The 16030-nt window shown below is 43.6% G+C and overlaps 1 protein-coding gene across 3 annotated transcripts; it reads right to left on the bottom strand.

The window, feature by feature from the left end:
- Nucleotides 1-208: 208 nt before the first annotated feature.
- Nucleotides 209-13297, bottom strand: Zw (glucose-6-phosphate 1-dehydrogenase Zw). 3 transcript variants are annotated; one of them, XM_084591361.1, is made up of 11 exons: nt 12918-13297; nt 12215-12252; nt 11719-11827; nt 8789-9006; nt 8242-8400; nt 7444-7569; nt 6523-6616; nt 3667-3883; nt 2059-2264; nt 1423-1592; nt 209-487 (listed from the first exon to the last, which is right to left on the bottom strand). In XM_084591361.1, exons 1-11 carry the CDS (start codon nt 13044-13046, stop codon nt 406-408), a joined length of 1548 nt encoding a protein of 515 aa, XP_084447487.1. In that variant the 5' UTR covers nt 13047-13297; the 3' UTR covers nt 209-405. The 3 variants fall into 3 exon arrangements, with proteins under 3 accessions (XP_084447487.1, XP_084447496.1, XP_084447478.1); XM_084591370.1 differs by lacking the exon at nt 12918-13297 and adding an exon at nt 12597-12745; XM_084591352.1 differs by lacking the exon at nt 12918-13297 and adding an exon at nt 12430-12590.
- Between the last annotated feature and the right edge of the window lie 2733 nt (nt 13298-16030).

Here is a 16030-nt window from a genome sequence, read left to right as displayed (position 1 = left end):
GTGTTGCAGTGGAGGACTCCAGAGTAATTAGACCGCCTGGAGATCCTTAACATACACTGGCAAAGTACAGCACCCTGCCTCCATTGAAATGCGGTCGTCACAGTTTGGTTTGAACCCAGGTACTCCGGTTCAGTATCCAAGCGCCGAACCATTGAGCCTTAAATTCTGGATGTTCTGTATGAAATGAAGCAGAATGATGGATCAGACATGGTTTGTGAACATTTTATTGAAACATGACGGCTAGTGGCTTTGGTGAAGAAAGCCAGAACTGAATGTTTGAATGTTTATTTTGAAAAACATTTAAAGCAGTAATTTTTTTTCTCTTTCACTGCTTTTATTGTAGACAATTATTTTTTTCTTTTTTTCACCTGTATCCAATAATTATAAATAAAACAGGGACGGAATTTAAGTTTTAGTCCAACGATATGTGCCATAGAACTTGAAGCCCACTCTCTTCCAGAGATCATCAGCCTCTTTGAAGCCTCGGCTGAAAGATAAAAAGTAAGCACAGAACACTTAGCCCGGATGACACAGTGACAGAACTCTGCCAAGAAAGTAGCCCCAGTTGCTATCAAGCAGTCAGCCCCAATTAAACTCTCCGTATATCTCGCTGGCTACACAGACAAGAACTCCACACTTGAGCAAGGTGGTTGTGTGAAGGAATACAAAGCATCATGGCTCAAAAACTTATCATACAGGGCTTGCAAAGCTAGAAAAATTCACGGCAGTACCAGCTGCTTCATGTCGGTAATGGCACCTCATCAAAAACACTCTCCGTCAACAATGATAAACTGAAAAGGCACCTCTTAACAACTGATCTACTTACACCTTAAAAGGTATAGACACCCAGTTTTTGGGTTTGCGTTTTATCTTTTGTAATGATGCGCTAGACATTACTGTACATGGATCACCACGTAACATTTGACTCGGACTGCTGAATAATTTATACTCAAATTTCTTTTCTCACCTGTTTCGGTTTCAACAGCCAAGCGATGGCTGTGATGTCAAGTCTACGTCACGTGAGAGATGAGAACAACAACAACAAAAAAACAACAAAAAAACACAGCAATATAATCATTCCTCCGACGTTTGAATTCACTACAACTCTAAAGCCAGCATTGCTCAAGAATAGGGGCAGGAAAGATAATATTGCGACGGCGCAGCGATCTGTCGGCTGATCAGCTGCAGAGACCGAAACTGGTAAGAAAAGAAAATTAAATTGAAAACCTTTTACCGCTTGCACGTAAAAACCACGTGACGACCCATATGCACGAAGTCTTATGCGTCATTAACAAAAACAAAAATTTGCAACTGAAAATTAATCATCACAATTAACTAATAATAATTAATTAAAGATAGATTATTAATATATAATTACATAACATAATTTATTAAATTGAATTTAATTGCCCGCCCACATACCTGCCATATTCATAAGGCACTGGCTTGGGCTTTTCCTTTTCTATCTGGTGCAGGAGGGGAGTGAAAATCCTCCACGCCTCTGCAAGCTCGTCGCTGCGCACGAAATGCACCTGGCTGCCGTAGAAAACGTCAAGGATGAGCCGTTCATAGGCGTCCGGCATGGTCATCCCCTGCAGGAACAAGTGGGACGTGCCACGGTCCCCCCCATCCTCAGTTAGATGACCGGGAAAACTTCTCCAAAACGAAACATTCTCACATTTAAGTTGGCACGCAACTAAAGAAATAAATAAAAGTCAAATGCAAAGGATTTCAAGCATTGGAGTATGCTAGTGATCAATAGAAGAAACAGAGACTAGTCAAATTTAAACTGACTAAACAATATGAGTGGTGGCCACTGCCTTCCTTTCCACCCAGCCATTTCAAGACAGGAGGTCAGAAGAGAGGGGCAAAGTTCTACAATTACACAAAATGTGGATATCGCAAGTTAATCATTCACCGAGTTACAAGCATGTAGCCTAGGCAAGTATACCACACTTATGGCACTGCTCTTGACTGCGGGCATCTTTTCTTCGTCCTCCAATCATGACACTCAAGAAACAGAAAGCAAAAGACTATCGAGAAAAAGGGGGCGGGAACCTTGTAGCGACTGCCGTAGGTGAGGTCCAGTTCAGTCTCCTCAATGTCGAAAGCCATGCCGGGCTTCTTGGTCATGCACTTGATATAGATGGCCTCACCAGGCTGCACCCTCAGTACGAGCTCGTTACGCTTGCTCTCGCCACCAAAGATGTCACCCGGCACCTCCTTGTACTGGATGCGCACCTCCGCCTTGCGTTCATTCAGCGCTGCACGACACATTACAACAGCAATGCAGCAACGTCCCAAAGCGACTATGGCTGTAAAAGATGCCGTAGTGGATGGCTCCGGAAATTTCGACCACCTGGGGTTCTTTAACTGACATCGCACAGCACACAAGCGCCTAGCTTCTCGCCTCCATCGAAAAAAGGCTGCCGCGGCCGCAATTCAATCCTGCGTCCTTGGGCACAGCAGTCAAGACCACTGCGCCACTGTGGCACTGAGAGGTGCCGAAAAGACAAGCTCGGGACGTCTGCCAGATCTTAGTTGTCCAATTGCAACCTTTAGGCTGAAAAAGAAGTTGCCGATGAAGGCTAGCTTCCAGTTCCACAATTAACGGCCTAGAGTGAATTTTGCAAAGACTGGTTTAACACATGGCTTAACTGGTTTATAGGTTCAGGAAGTAGAACTAGTACACCAATCAGAACGTCTGTGCCACGCCCTTTCACCTTTGTGTTTGTCCTCGTAGAAGCACGACACTACTACTTCTCTATGTCCGCGAAAGCTACCGTGCTAAACTAATGCATCCAGTTTGCGACTCCACTCAATAAATTTTTCCTGAACAACCTTCAGCAGTACACACGAAAACAGTAAGCTTCTTTGCACAGGAAATAAGCATGTCCCTGGTGAGGGTGACCCAAGCCCACAGGAGCCTGGAGGAGGAGTCAAAGAAGTAACAAGAACTTGGCTAGCCACTTTAAAAATGAAGCATTCAAGAAGTGAGTGGCCAGCACATTTCTCACCAGGAGCATGGCATTTCCATTTGTAATCCACTGCACACATACTGAAGAATTTTAAAACAAGCTTGCTCTTTATACGCAACTGAAAACATGGCCTCAGCCAGCACCTTGGCAAAGCAAAAGTGCACACACACACAAACACATGCATGCCCATGACATGAAAAAGAATAGCACAATATGCATGTTGCACAGTAAACCAAATGTTGCATGCTAAAGCACGCTAATGTTGCACGCTAAACCAAATGAAGTTTTAAATTGGAAAGAACAACGCTCTCGGCAAACTTGACCCCCAAATGGCAACAATGAAAGAAGCAGAAGCAGTGCTTAAATTATGTGACAAGGGCTGCACTGTCAGCAGTTAAGGCGCTCATGGTCCCATGTGAAGGAATTCAGGCAATCTAGCATATAACCCATTATTTGTTGCCTGCAATGACTACCCAAAGCTAAAGCAAAAAACTGTGAAGCGGGCGAGGTGGGGATTGGGGGGGGACCACTTAATCTCTGCCTTTAAGTATGCGGCGGCACCCCATCATGATTTTATGGAGAATTTGGACTTTAGTGCTACCGCATTAAAAATGCGCAGGAGTTTTAGCAGTACAGAGTGCAAAGAAAGCACAAAAGAAAGCAACAGGGAGCACGATTCCCCTCTTACCCTTGCCGCAGCGCAGGATGAATGGCACCCCTTCCCACCGCTCGTTGTTGATGTAGACTACCGCAGTGGCGTAGGTGGCTGTGCGGGAGTTTGGAGGCACCGTGGGGTCGTCTAGGTAGCCCTTGGCCTCTTCCCCAGTGCCACCAGGCTTGCCCACATACTGGCCCAGCACCACATCGTCCATGACCACCGGTGGGACGCACTTGAGCACCTTCACCTGAGCACACACCGTTAGGGATATACAGTCAAGCCAGTGCCACTACTCTGAATGTTCCTCAGAAGAAGACGAACACTCCTGCAACCACATTAGCAATGAAGATTGGTGACAGGAGGCCGCTTTGTGATCTGAAAAGGTAAAAATAGGCCACAGTGCCCTGTGTCCATCACAGTCATTATGTAGTATTTCTCCTTGCCTAGCGTTCGTGCCGTCTCTACGTCAAATGATGATGAAGTTAGGGATAATGATGACGGTAGAGATGACAACCATGCTGCATTTAGTGATAATAATGCTATATCAATCAAAATGATGGCGCATTAGGTTGATAATGACAATAGTGGTACTAGTGATGATGATGATAGTGGGGATGACTATGCAATCAGTGAAAACAGTTCTGTAAAGTGCTTTCCGCCATTTCCGTTCTTAAGCAGACTTACCTGCAGTTCTGTAAATTTTTTATAATACAGAAAGCATTTTCGACTAAGGGTCGCACTCCCCTTTCCAAAGTGTATTTAGTTTTCAGAAAGCATGATGCTTTTCGGTCCTAGTGCCTTGACTTCAGTGGGCGGTGCTGAAATATTTGGACATTTTGAGTCTTAAATATACCACTGATTGCATTAAACCATGTATCGTTGTATTCTACATACGTCATAAATGATTCATGCCAAATTTGGTTTGGTTTTGATGAGACTAAAATAAACGAAATGTTGCATACAAAAACCACATCTGGCCCAAAATAATAAGCCGAGAAAAACATGATAGTTATAAAAGAACCCTGTGAAAAAACTCAATGTTGACCCCCCCTTTTTTCTTTTTTTACTTTCTGGGAGTGTGATGTGGCAAAGCCAGCCTTCGAGAACAAAATCACAGGCCTTAGCAGTTTGCACGACCGTGACTGCGGGCAACATCGTGATGCATAACGCACTTGAAAATGGGTTAGGTCTAAATCTTTTATAAGTATTGCGAGTGCTTTAAGCGATTTATTAATTTCTCCATAATTTATGGCTTCGATTCTTTCGCATGCGAAAAAGAATGCTTAAGGTTGTTCAAGCAGTAAAAAAAAATTAGAAGGTCTCTTAGATGTCTCTTAGAAAGCCTACCCTTCCTCTCTTATCATTTGCCTCTCATGGTTTGCCTCTTATCGGCATTCGTTGCAGCGCTACATATAATTATAATTTGTTTACAGGAAAGGAAGGGCACAGTATCTGTCACACTTTTTTGAACAAGTGTGTGTTTGGATGGTACACCATCGCTCCTGTCACGTGGCGTCGCTTGGCACGCGCTCAAGTGTGGGATTGCAGATGGCAAGAGTGCTAGACAAGGAAAAATTATTTCGCAGATCTCGCGCACAACTCTTGTACATGGTATTTCGTTCCATGAGCCTAGAAAGGCTTTCACCTTAATACAGGTCTAAACCCTTTTATAGTAAAGTCACTGGGACCAGCAAAAATCTTTACTATATCAGGGTCTTAGCTATATCAGTTGTTGGTGATGACATGGTCCTAAGATGCCTCTGGTAGTTAAATGGGCACTTACTGAACACGTCTTGTTGCTTAATTAAAAAAAAAAAAAAAATGCTCTGAAATACCTTCCACCTCTCTGTTATTATCTCTTAGTGTAATTTTTTAGTTATAAAAATTTTTTACATCTTGTGGAAGTACCTAATAGCATGAGGACAATGTGGCTACGAATACAACTAAGTTTGATTTCATGTGAAAACCAAAGCCTTGCACGAACACTGTGTCACTTTTTGCTATTTCTGTCTTTTTAAAGGCAATAAATGATAAATGTGTGTGGCAATCAAGTGCTGCAAGGCCACACACGCTGCACCCCCACTTCTTGCCTCCACTACCTCATGCTTCGTGCTGTACAGTGCTGTGAATGTTTGCCAGTTTCTTCCCCTTCCCTATTCTTTGCTTCACTACTACTGACTAGGCGCCTCCTTTCTATGTTTGTACACAGCATTACTTTTTTTTTTTCTTACGTGCTGCATGCTTTCCCTCACAGTTTCGAGGCCTCCGTAAAGTAGGCTACTCCTGATGCTGCTAAGCCTGGTGGTAAAGCCAGCTAAAAGACCACTCGGTGTTATTTTTCTGTATTCAAATACAAAAAAAAATATTTACCTCATGATTTTATGTAGTGCACGGGCAGCGATGTTATATCATGGGAGTCACCACTGTGGCCATGCGCACCTTACTATAACAGTTTTACCAAAAATGTCTTTACCATAAAGGGGGGAAAATGTACAGTTGTCTATAGAAGATGAACTGGGACTTCAGTTTCACTTTACTATATCAGAGTTTACTATAGCGAGGTTCTACTGTAACACTATTTCTTACAAAAAGCTGCCATTTCTTGGCATGCCTGTCACCTTGAAACATGCTTGCAAATTATGTGGTCATAAAACCAATACAACATCTTCAACAGACTGCCTATATTACTCCTCATTGATTAAAATATGGTCACAGTAGGTCGGTGCACGCACGCACACACAAACACGCACTATGAAAGGAAACAAGGCACCTATCTTGCATGGATTTCCTGCAAGCGGATGAAAGCAGGAAAGAGAGCTCCATCCTGCCACCCATTAGCGGATGAGACACCCTCAGGCGAGGAGCACAGGCGGCTACAGCACTAACCTTCTCGTTCCTGATGTCCTCTGCGTTGGTAGACACTGGCTTCTCCATGGCCACGAGAGAGAGGATCTGCAACAGGTGATTCTGCATGACATCCCTAGGGAAAGAAAAAAAAAATAGGTTGTAATATTGTTGAACTGTGGAAGCACGCAGGTACAAGGTTTGGACAGGAAGAATACGACAATGAGCAAGAGAGGACACTGGCAATTGTGTGCACCTCAAACCCTTAAAAAGCCTCGCAAATAATAATAATAATAATAATAATAATAATGTGCACAATGCAAAGAGTTTCTAGGCCAATCAGCATTACAATTAAGCACCAATTAGGTGCTAAAATGAGACATTTGCCCCGCTAATACCACTCGAACAAGATTAAGCACTACAGAAAAGGCATCTTTCCTGTGTAGGAAAAGATAGATTGCAACAGCTATGAATCCTAACTAGGGAGAATCAAAGTCAGGAACTTTCAGAGAGCCTTCTAGATACAAAGCCGGGTTGTGGTTTGGTTTACGAGGCTTTAACGTCCCAGAACGACTCGGGCTATGAGAGGCGACAAAGTGAAGGAATCGGAAAATTTCGACCACCTGGGCTTCTTTCTTTAATGTGCAATGGGAGCACACAGCACACAGAAGACATGCTTTTTGCCTCCATCGAAAAGTAGCCGCCATGGCCGGGATTAAGACACGTCATGGTTTAGAACCTGAGGTATTGGAAAAAGGAAGGCTGTCAAATCCGTACGAGAGACTTTCCTGCTAAAAATAAAGCTTTACGCTATAAAGAGCATATTTTTATTGTGTTAAGAATGAATTTGATAAAAGCAGCTTATTATCGAGCAACATCTTTTAATTAACAGAAAGTTCGCAAACCTTTTCAGACAGCTGGCATGGAAATGACATCATACTGTCCCAACATGACGACACCCACCTGATGATGCCAAAGCTGTCGAAGTAACCGCCTCGGCCCTGCGTTCCAAACGGCTCCTTGAATGATATCACAATACTGGCAATGTTGTTCCTATTCCAAGTGGGTCCAAAAATCTGGTTGGCAAACCTAACAAAAAAATGGAAGGAATACATGACTACACTTTCTAGCAGTGCAGTGTGCAGAACAAAATGTGACATTCCGCTCAGAAGGTCGCAACTGAATTGTTCAACTTCATTTATGCAAGATAACAGTTGGCTATAGAAGACTTTAAACGCATTGGCTACTATACTGAAATAGGTGCGTGCAAATTTCCACAATATCCATATGTGAAGCCTCGGCTTCAATTAAGGTTAGTAAATGCTTTTGCGGGACTGTGCTGCGAGTTATGCTTCCACCATTTTGTTACTATTTTATTCTGAAAAAAAAAAAAAAAACGAGGGCAGGGGGTACAAGAACGTTTGCCTACTGATCTTTTTTATAAAATTGTTGTTTATATTAAAGAATATCTGATTCTAATTCAAAGCCATTTTTTTATACACATTTTATCTGAATTATATTTAACATGTGCCTGCCTCTAGCTTTCTTCCTATACATTTTAGGATGTTGGCATTAACTCATGAAAATTTTGCTATCATGAAGGGGCAAACAAGACCTGCCTAAAGGGGACTGCAAAAATGCAGTCCAGGTGAAGGAAACAGATAACGAAACTTCTGTTAAGAGTTGAATCAAACAGAACGCAATGTGCAAACATACACCTGGGCCCACAGTGCCACATAGCATAGCGTGACTATCACCCACCTTATAGCCATGAGATTCTGGACCATCTCTTTTCCAAGGTAGTGGTCAATGCGATATATTTGAGATTCTTTAAACAGTGATGCCATGTGGTTGGAAAGTGCTGCCGATGAGTCCGAATCCCTTCCAAAAGGTTTCTCGATCACAACCCGTGTCCAGCCCCTGAATAACGGGGAAAAAAAAAAAAGAACAAAACAGGAAGGCAACGAAAGTTGGCCTACATGCGAACATTTGCAAGCAGTACACTTCAACATAGGCAATAAAGTCACAGCTGTATGCGAAGCAACTTAATTTCGATGAGCAACAACAAAACTTGTGCAGCCACAATAAACTGCATGCAATATAGGTGTGTAAGTTTGCTCCACAGATCAATAAAAAAGAAAAGACAAGACTGGTTACACAAGCTAATCGCCACTCAACTTGCAACAGTAAAAAACATCAAGTTTATGCGGTTATGTTAATCGATTTCACAAGCAAAGTATGGGTGATTTTAAGTCAACTCGAGAATAGGACTGCTATTCATTCAAAAGCTATTGCTGCCTTGACTCACTGCTTGCTCATGCAGTGTTGCTTGATGTTTGTCGCAACAGGCTGAAAAACGGTGGGTGGCAATGCCAAGTAGAATATCCGGTTTCCAATAGGACCACCCTCAAGCTTCTGCATTTCCTTGTTCAGCACAGCAAAGTCATCGCCCACATCGTATCTGCCGGACACGTAAGAGTTGACCTGGGTGAAGTCTTTGAAGCGACCCTTCTCCTCTTCCTTGACCTGCATTAGCAAAGCAAACAGTCAGAGGATTAGTACCACCATTCCTTGTTAACTAGCATAATGAACTCCATGTGACAACCCCTGCAAAGAAATTGGATTGAGTGCCGAACACTACACTTAATCACATACCTATATATCTACTGTACAATGCGATTGCTGAAGTGCACTGTACATGATTTAAGGAATTGTAAAGAAGATGACACAGCGCCGACACAAACAGAGATGATGGCTACTGGGTTCCTGGCCGATCAGCTGGCGCGCACACTGGGCGCTCTGGCTGTCTTGATCGGACGAGATTATACTTCGCAATACGACCATCTCGTGTCACCGGTCGCAGTCTCCAGTCCTCCGAACAACCCCAATAAACCCCTCTTCACCCAGTGTTTCGCCTACGGAGCGCCGTGTCATTACTGAGCAGATACACAACATGCTAAACCATGGTGTAATTCAGACTTCATCGTTGTTAGTGTCGGCGCTGTATCGTTAGCTTCTTTACAGAGCGAATAATTTCACACGTTCATCAACTGCACTGCTTTACCTCCTTACTTACAGCAAGAATTGATGCTGAGGCCCATTTCATTTTTCTCAGTAAGAAATTTCTGCCAATGGTACAATAGTAAATATAAATGTTCATCTTTCCACCATTAAATGTTTTCAGAAAGCTTGAGAGTGATTATAGCACCAACTCCTATAAGCCTAATGTTGCTTCAATACAGAAACCAAGATAAAGGGACATGCGGGGAGATAAAATCACATTTTTCACCGAAAAAAAAAAAAAAAAAAAGAACTTTTGAAATTTTCGTTGTTTTTGATTGTGCTTGTATTAAAGAAACTTTTCACCATATTTGGTTGTCATCTGTCTGGTAGAAATATCAAAATCTTTTTGCGAAATTAGGTGCACTCATCACCAAAAGCGTATAGACCATTGTACGACCCTTGGAGAAACCGGTTTGACTGGGCTGTTAAGGGGGGAAGTCGTCAACACTTTCCTGTGCAACGAGAGCAGCCCAGCTCCCCAATATGGCAGCACCCTTCACCCCTTTGTAAAATCGTGTATATGTATGCAGGTTTCAAGACGCAGCTGCATAGTAGCAAGAAACTGAGCACGGAGTGTATTCCCAAGTTAGAATGCTTGTTTTTCACATTCTCTAGCCTAAAAGGGCTTGCTATTGAGAATAGAGCAGATAACTAAAAAGAAAAATGGAAAGAAAAAAAGAATCTTTGGGCTGTGAAAATGGCGCATTGCCTGGTAAACCCAAAATAGAAGCTTGGATTGACTAAAACACAGCAAGTAACCTTCAAACACTTTTTACACTACCACAGGAAGCCTGGCTAACAAAAGTGCTCGACAAGCTGAATATAAAATATGGAGCTTAGACGAAGAGGCACGCCTAGCAAGCTTATCAAAGAAAGCATTTCACAAGCGCAGAAAAGGGCACTGGACAGCTGCAAAGCTGAAAAAGAAAAAAAATAAAGAAGCAAGTCGAAGCAGTCGCCACTGAGCAGTGTCATGTTGAAAAAGACAGCCCAACATAAGCGCACACCAGGCTACTTCGATTTATTAATTTAGGCCCTATATTTGAATAGCATGTTCTGAAATTTTTTAACTCTTTTTTTTTTCTCAGTTTGCACTTTTTGCAAGAGCACGCCCGTTAGAAAATTTCCCCATTTCCAACTCTTTCGCCATGCTGCTTTTAAGGTAGATTCTGGAGTACTAAACTTTTGTTGGGAACAAGATAAGGTACTTTTCAGATTCCTAATTATTCTCTAAGAAAAAATAAATACCAAATAGGTGGCATATCATAGCAACAACAAAAAAAAAAAAATGAAGTTCGTTTTTAAAGTGCTGATTTTTACAAAATTGTCATAAAGATCCCGCAACTGGCCTTATCGTGCACAATGAACTACCTAGATGTTATCTAAGCACTAACTGTTAACACATCTAAAAGATTTTTGAAATGGTAGTTTTGCTAAGCTGACACACTTAATTGCTGATTATGACAGCTACAACTTTTCTCTATTTGTGCTAAGGTGATTTATATATTCTAATATAAGAAGTATAAGCCATCTCTAAAACTTTTATCGAGATCGGTGCAAAAATTGACCCTTTAGCCTGCCATCTTCCCTTAGAAGAATTAAAAGAGACCAATAGAAACTGAATGCCTTCAACAGTGCTCAAAACCTAACTTTTCAATTTCTGTGGACCTAAGTTGAGAAAAGCATTACCAGAGAGTAACCTGAAGCTTGACTTTATTGGTCTGACTGACGTTATTGGTCTTCCCTCAATCTTGCATTATGAAGTATGGCAAAACCTGAAATACACCACTGCAGTATCATTTTGTACAATTTATTTTACTTAATTTTATGCATAACCCAATTACAAGTATGACAGACAAGAATAAAATGAGAAAAAGTATTCCACACGAATTCAAGAGCAAGATGAAATGTTTGTCTCTAAGCACATACAAGTCCGCATAAATAGTCTGTAACGCATAAAGACGAAGCGTTAGTCTCAAATATGGGAAAAATTTTTATCTGGTAGAGCACATGAATGATGTATTGTTTACCAGGCTGCTAATTACGACAAACTTTTACACAAGAATCAATTATTTGCTCTAAATTTGTTCACTGTTTTTATAGCATTATGCATGCCATACACACTGAATAACTTATTTACTGCACGTTTTACGCACAGAAACATAATAAGCTTACCTTGAGAAAGGGGGTGATTTTTCCCCACAACTCTTGTATGGTCATTTTTGTACGGGCATATCCAATAAATTTTGTCTTCTTTGGCAGTAACCCATCTCTGTAAAGTGCCCTGCGATAGAGAGAAGGGATGAACTAAAGGCTACAAAAGGCAACATGCACATTAATGCAACTTTGGCAAGCTAGATTTTAACAGTAATAAGCAGAGTGGCACAAAAACGCACGGTGAAGGTTCTATTCACAGCGGAACAAGCTGAATTAAGCTTACAACGCTGAAGAAATTCGCTTTTATGAAGCCAGAAAGATTACACGTGTTAGGTTTTTTTGCTCCGAAATTTACAAGAATTACAAGGAGACAGATGAAACCTCTATTAAAGATAATCTGCAGGAGGTAGATAGTCAGTGCCCCTAGTCCAGGGCTCCCTCGTACTGTACAAGAAATACAAGGAACAACGTGAGCCGACAACGCAACAAAGGCAACACTACTTCGAGCACTCACCATAATGTTGGGTAGATCTTTTTCTTTGCCAAGTCTCCCTATGAAACAAAACAGAAAAGGTAACGAGCGGGCTGGAAACGTAGGAGAAATGAAAGATTTTTACGAGCGATATGTGCACATGTGAGTTCGTGCGTCACATACATCGGCATGGGAGCGAAGCAAGGAGAAAGTTGAGGAAAGTGCGGCTAAATTATACGCGTCTGGCGTGCACCTACATGGAGGAAAATGAAGGGGGAAGATGTGCTTCGCTTCGGCGGGCATGGCTCAACACCACACCGGTGCAGCCAAACTACCGATAGCAGGAATAGTGCAGGCCGATCACCACACGTCCCATGCAACACACATCCCGAGTCCGCACGCATGCAGTGCATCCAAGACCTACGAGTTCGTAAAATACTACGGCGACGGCTAAGCCGCCGCTGTCGCTCGAGGAGGCTACATGCCCGCTGAACGCGTCGCGGTCCTTGGGCGCCGGAGACAGCGCGACTTCCTTTCGAATAACTCCCATCACAGAACCTGACGGCACCACACGTGAAGTGCGCGTCTCTCCCACGTGGCCGCTTGTTTTTAACGGCCAAGCTCGGGTCCGTCGCTAAGCACTGGTCGGTAAACATTGAGAGGAGCGCGCACGGCGGGAAGAGAAGGCGGTGCTAAACCAAAACCAAGTAGCGCAGTAGGCGAAGAGCATGTTTAGGATACTCACCGAAGCGCCGAGCACGACGAAGATGTGTTGCTGCTCCTCCTGGACGGGCTGCTCGAACAGGTGTATCGATTCCTTGAGCAGAGCGATGCACTGCGGGGAAAGGTCAGGCGGATACGATGTTTGAGGCATTTCGGCGTCTACGGCGGCGACGGCGACACGAGGCTTAACTGAACCGCTCTGAACGCAGCCCAGCTTGGCTGGCGATGGCTCGAGCTCGTACAACTCCTATTTGTAGCTGCGCGCTGCTGCTGCTGCCGGTGGTCGGTCGAGCGGAAGCGGATGATCAGTGCGCTCTGCCTGACGCCGACGGGCACGTGCCCCGCTGGAAACCCAACGGAACCTGCGTCCGTCTCGCGTGGAGGCTGATTGGCTTCTGCCAAGCGCTCCGATCGCAAGTTGCGTGCGCGTCACGCCCTCCCTTACCCCCTTACACCGGTGATGTCGTAACCGGACGCCCTGTTTCGACCCCTTTGATTTTCCAAACTGGTTTGCGAGTTTGCGACTGAGAGAGAAAGTTGGTCAAACGCTTGTCGCTTTTCTTCTGGCGCGATATCTCCGTCTTGCGCGTGCGCGCGCTGCGTTTGAACAGACAGCGGGCGTTTTCGTCGATCAACAGCTGGCTGAGAGCCCTCTGTAGAGCACTATCCGTTAGCCACACTCGCTGCGGCGGGGGCGGGGGTGCACGGATTGATCGGGTCTTCGCACGCGTCCTCTTCCGTCAGGCCTTGGGACAGAAACCCGGCTTGACAGTATCGATCATAAGAGGCTTTCCGGCGTTATCGAGCACTCTTGAGTGTCACGTTCAGATTGTTTCGAGCGACCCGTTTGCTTTCCCTTTATTTCTCTCCTCATTACTCGTGATCGCATCGGCCGATGTCTCTTCCAAGCGCACGCGGCTAGCGCCTGCTCCAGATAAGGCAGCTAAAAACGGAGCCGGGTGGCACGACTCTGGTCTCCCAAAGAGATTGCGATAAAACGAATGTAACAGCTTTTATCCTGTGTCACCCTAGTTTTTCCGAGACGTGAGTGCTTTGCGTCTTGACAGTCAGTGCAACGACCGCGCGCGCCCTATCCTTGACTGCATTAGCTGCCGTGATTGACACGTCTGAAATTGAATTTCGCTACCGCCTGGTCGGGTAAACAAGCTGCGACTTGACATTGATACACATCCTGGAACCCGGGAGACAACGTTGAGAACCGTATATTTGGAGATCGCAGCTCTCAGGGTGAAGGCGTTGCGTTTGATCGGGCGCACGGGCGTTTACGCTTAAGGTAGGTAGTGGGCGTGCGTACTACGTGCGGGAGAGATATCTACTTACAACGGGCACAGCCAAGAAGAGGAACAAAAAGGCCGAGGCAGGCAGAGGGAAAACCCTCGTCTGGCCGGGAAATAGCGCCATCCGTATTCGCGACTCGCCTGGTCGACTAGCTGAGTGACGGCAGCAGCACATTCTCGGCTTCGCTGGGGCTTACCAGCGCGCCTCATCAATGTTTCAGCGATAAAGGCCTGACCGCGTCGGCGCGTTGCCTTAGTATCGGCAGCAGGATCTGTTGTGCGTGTACGCAGTAACTGGAAGATCGCGTCAATTAACGTTCGAAGACGGCCTCACCGAAAAAAACAAACACTTTCCTTATTCTCAATACGATCAATATCTAGCGCCCTTAAGGTCGAAAAATAACAATATTCCAAGCAACCACCCTGAAGAAAAACAACGCGATGACAATTTGACGACGAAAAGGTGAAAAATTTCACTTTGCATCTCTTTGTAAGAAACATCTTCACCTTTGTTACCTTTCTACAAATAACAAACTCAAAGGTGGTTAGAAGGGAATAAATATGACGGACACAGATGTGTAGGGCTCCGGTATAACTTTGACTGAGATCGCGCAGTATACGGGGGGCTTGCGTTTTGCCTCCATCGAGACGCAGCCCTATAATATATATATATATATATATATATATATATATATATATATATATATATATATATAATTGGTTCACCGCAAAGGAAAGGCGCAGTATAGCTGTCACACTTGTTCTGGGAAGAAAAAGGGGAAGAGAAAAGGGTGCCGTAGTGGAGTGATATATATATATATATATATATATATATATATATATATATATATATATATATATATATACATATATGCAAGGCCGGGTAGAGGCCCGCGTACATAAGCCACCACAGTCGCATTATCGGATACCTACAACTGCAGTTGCCATGGCGTGCGTATGTGCAAAAACAGCAACCAGTTTGACCGCACGTGTAGTCGATCGATATATCTATGGATTGATGCATCCCCGAATTCCCGATGTACATGTTTCATATCGAAAAAAAAAATAGGTGTAAATAAAATGGCCTGTTTTGATACGCTTTCTTTGCTGAGCTCTATGGGGTCCCAATTTAGCTCCTTTGCCAGGACAGTCAGATGTGAGGAACGCGTGCCCGCCCGTCCTGAGGCAAACACCAAAATATAATCATACATACATACATACATACATACATACATACATACATACATACATACATACATACATACATACATACATACATACATACATACATACATACATACATACATACATACATACATACATACATACATACATACATACATACATACATACATACATACATACATACATACATACATACATACATACATACATACATACATACATACATACATACATACATACATACATACATACATACATACATACATACATACATACATACATACATACATACATACATACATACATACATGTAGAAGGTTAAGGATTATTTTAGAACATCCAGATTCGGCAACGTGCACTGCTGCATATGAAACTTACCAAAGCGCGATCGAGTGCTTGCGCACTTCGTCACAATCGAATTAATGGGCACTAGGTAATGTCAAGCTGGTTCCATGAAGCCGAATAAGCGCTAAAGTCGAATGTGGCGCACTTTATGCGATTGCCATCGGAGTCAATATGTGGCACGTCGAAGCATGGAATGCGTACTAGAATTTACCCGGCCATCAGGCATATTGTTCCTGGGTCTGTCGCTGTTTAACAGACGAATTAAACGTGCGCAAAGACGACTTAAAAGTCAGATTACGGCGCCGTA

Source organism: Amblyomma maculatum, chromosome 1 (genome assembly GCF_055883805.1).
Source record: "Amblyomma maculatum isolate TAMU_Amacu chromosome 1, ASM5588380v1, whole genome shotgun sequence".
Lineage (NCBI taxonomy): Eukaryota > Metazoa > Arthropoda > Arachnida > Ixodida > Ixodidae > Amblyomma > Amblyomma maculatum.
The sequence above is the reverse complement of the archived record's forward strand: the minus strand, read 5'-3'. Positions and strand labels throughout refer to the sequence as shown.

Bases quoted from the DNA above. Each gene is read 5' to 3' on its own strand.
- Zw (XM_084591352.1), bottom strand. From the start codon at position 12,585: ATGCACTGCATGCGTGCGGACTCGGGATGTGTGTTGCATGGGACGTGT. The intron at 8,401-8,788 runs GTGAGTCAAGGC...CCCGTTATTCAG, and splicing joins CAACACTGCATGAGCAAGCA to GGGCTGGACACGGGTTGTGA. The intron at 7,570-8,241 runs GTGGGTGATAGT...TTTTTTTGTTAG, and splicing joins CAGAATCTCATGGCTATAAG to GTTTGCCAACCAGATTTTTG.